At 47.6% G+C, this 1,765-nt stretch overlaps 1 protein-coding gene across 1 annotated transcript; it reads left to right on the forward strand.

Annotated features, from left to right (window-relative positions):
• Positions 1-43: 43 nt before the first annotated feature.
• Positions 44-434, forward strand: H257_11140 (hypothetical protein; the record flags this gene model as incomplete). Its single annotated transcript, XM_009837978.1, has 2 exons — positions 44-50; positions 106-434. The coding sequence occupies 2 exons, from the start codon at positions 44-46 to the stop codon at positions 432-434; spliced, it is 336 nt and encodes a 111-aa protein (XP_009836280.1).
• Between the last annotated feature and the right edge of the window lie 1,331 nt (positions 435-1,765).

The raw sequence follows: 1,765 nt of genomic DNA on the forward strand, positions 1-1,765 counted from the left end.
CGCTTCAGCATCCGGGCAAGTTATCCTTGCGTTGGAAAGGACCATGCCGTGTCGTGAAGGTGGTCTCGGACCATCTTTTGGAAGTGCAACAGCTGGTGCCACCAGGCGAAACGTCTTTGCACCATACCAGCCGCCTCCGGCTTTACTGCGAAGGCGGTCGAGACATCGATGAAGACCTGAAGGCGCAAATTGCATTCGGTGATGAAGGTTTCTACGTTGAAGCTCTTCAAGACCTCCGTATGAGTGATGGTGCCTGGCAAGTGAAGGTCAAGTGGCTCGGTCTCGATGATCTTGAGTCATCTTGGGAGCCGGCTCTGTCCATCTACGAAGACGTTCCAGTACTCTTTCGGCGCTGGGCTATGAGCCGCCTGGACGATTACGGTGTGGGCGAAATGCTTGACGACATGGAGCGTGCGTTTGGCCACCCGTTGTAGGGGGGAAGTGTTCTCGGCCGTGCCTCGGTTCAACTACCCGTGCAAGTGTGTGTGCAGTTGACAGTGAGTTCAGTCGGGTTCTATTTTTAGACTCGCCGAGGGAGCAACTAATTAGTCCCTCGGTGGATCCTATTTAGGCCCAGGCTAGGACTTACCGAACCTCCCTCGGTACACAGTAAGTGTATTGACTGTGATGCCTGGATTACAGCGAAGTGATTCGCTGGTTGATGGGCACATAACCTGAATGATAATGAAGACACTTTTGGATTTGTCATCGAAGTCTACCGTCGTGAGCACGGTAGCTGGTTGTGCAAGCCGGCGAAGACAACATATATTTGTTGGGACAAAAAATGGGAAATCCCAATAGTGTGCAATTTTCGGGACAAAGTGGATGTCCCAACCCCAAATTTGGTTTTCGGGACATCCGGTGGAAGATTTTGTCCCATCTGATGTTCCAATATCGAGCCGGGGCATATTTGGGGATGCGGTGGAGATGCTCTAACTGAAAATGTTGGGGACATCCCGCAAATTTGGGGACAAAACCGCCCGGATAAGTCCCTTACTATCCGTATTGTAACATGAAGTAACGGTACAACCGAAGTTTTTGAGTTATAGATTAATTGAGTTTGGATTATCATTTTTAAGACATTCCTCCGCGAGGGCCGACACTAGAACCACATGTTATGGAACCGCTTCGCAAATTGTAACGCGCCTGCTCGACCAGGGGCGGTGTGTTATCTTCGGTTTTTACTTCGCTCAACGCTTCATACCTCGTGCTTCGACCGATCTTCTTCGAAGTTCGGTCCTCGTATTCGTACGCGGCCCTTGTTATCCGGATTCCCCAGGGGAAGGACGGATAAATCCTTGCGGAAATAATCCGGGGAAGCCGGGGATCGAACCCACGACCTTTGAGTTAAGAAACCGATTTTTTGAGTTATAGAGTTCCCGCGTTGGAGACGAATACTGTATAACGTGACGGATCAGTGATTTGCCGATTTTGAGCACCATTCAATCGACCATATCTGGCGAAGTTCAAATTATCTCGACGTGAAAGTTGCAGTGCCAAACACACCTTTTTGAGCTTTATCTCATCGTGCGAATACAAATCAAAAATGAGAATTTGAATCAGGGCAAATAAAATGTCAAAGTTAGGCGCATAAACAGGCGATCGGTGATTTGCTGAAATTTAACCTTGTAATCATTATGGGAATTTTACGCCTTCGATGAAACAAAATTATTGATTTATAGAGCAATATTATATGTATGCAGTAATAATATTTTACAGGTCGTACTCGATTTGAAAATAGGCGAGCCCCTCTTTAAGTTAGTAC

The sequence above is a fragment of the Aphanomyces astaci genome (assembly GCF_000520075.1).
Source record: "Aphanomyces astaci strain APO3 unplaced genomic scaffold supercont1.32, whole genome shotgun sequence".
NCBI classification, from domain to species: Eukaryota; Oomycota; class Saprolegniomycetes; order Saprolegniales; family Verrucalvaceae; genus Aphanomyces; species Aphanomyces astaci.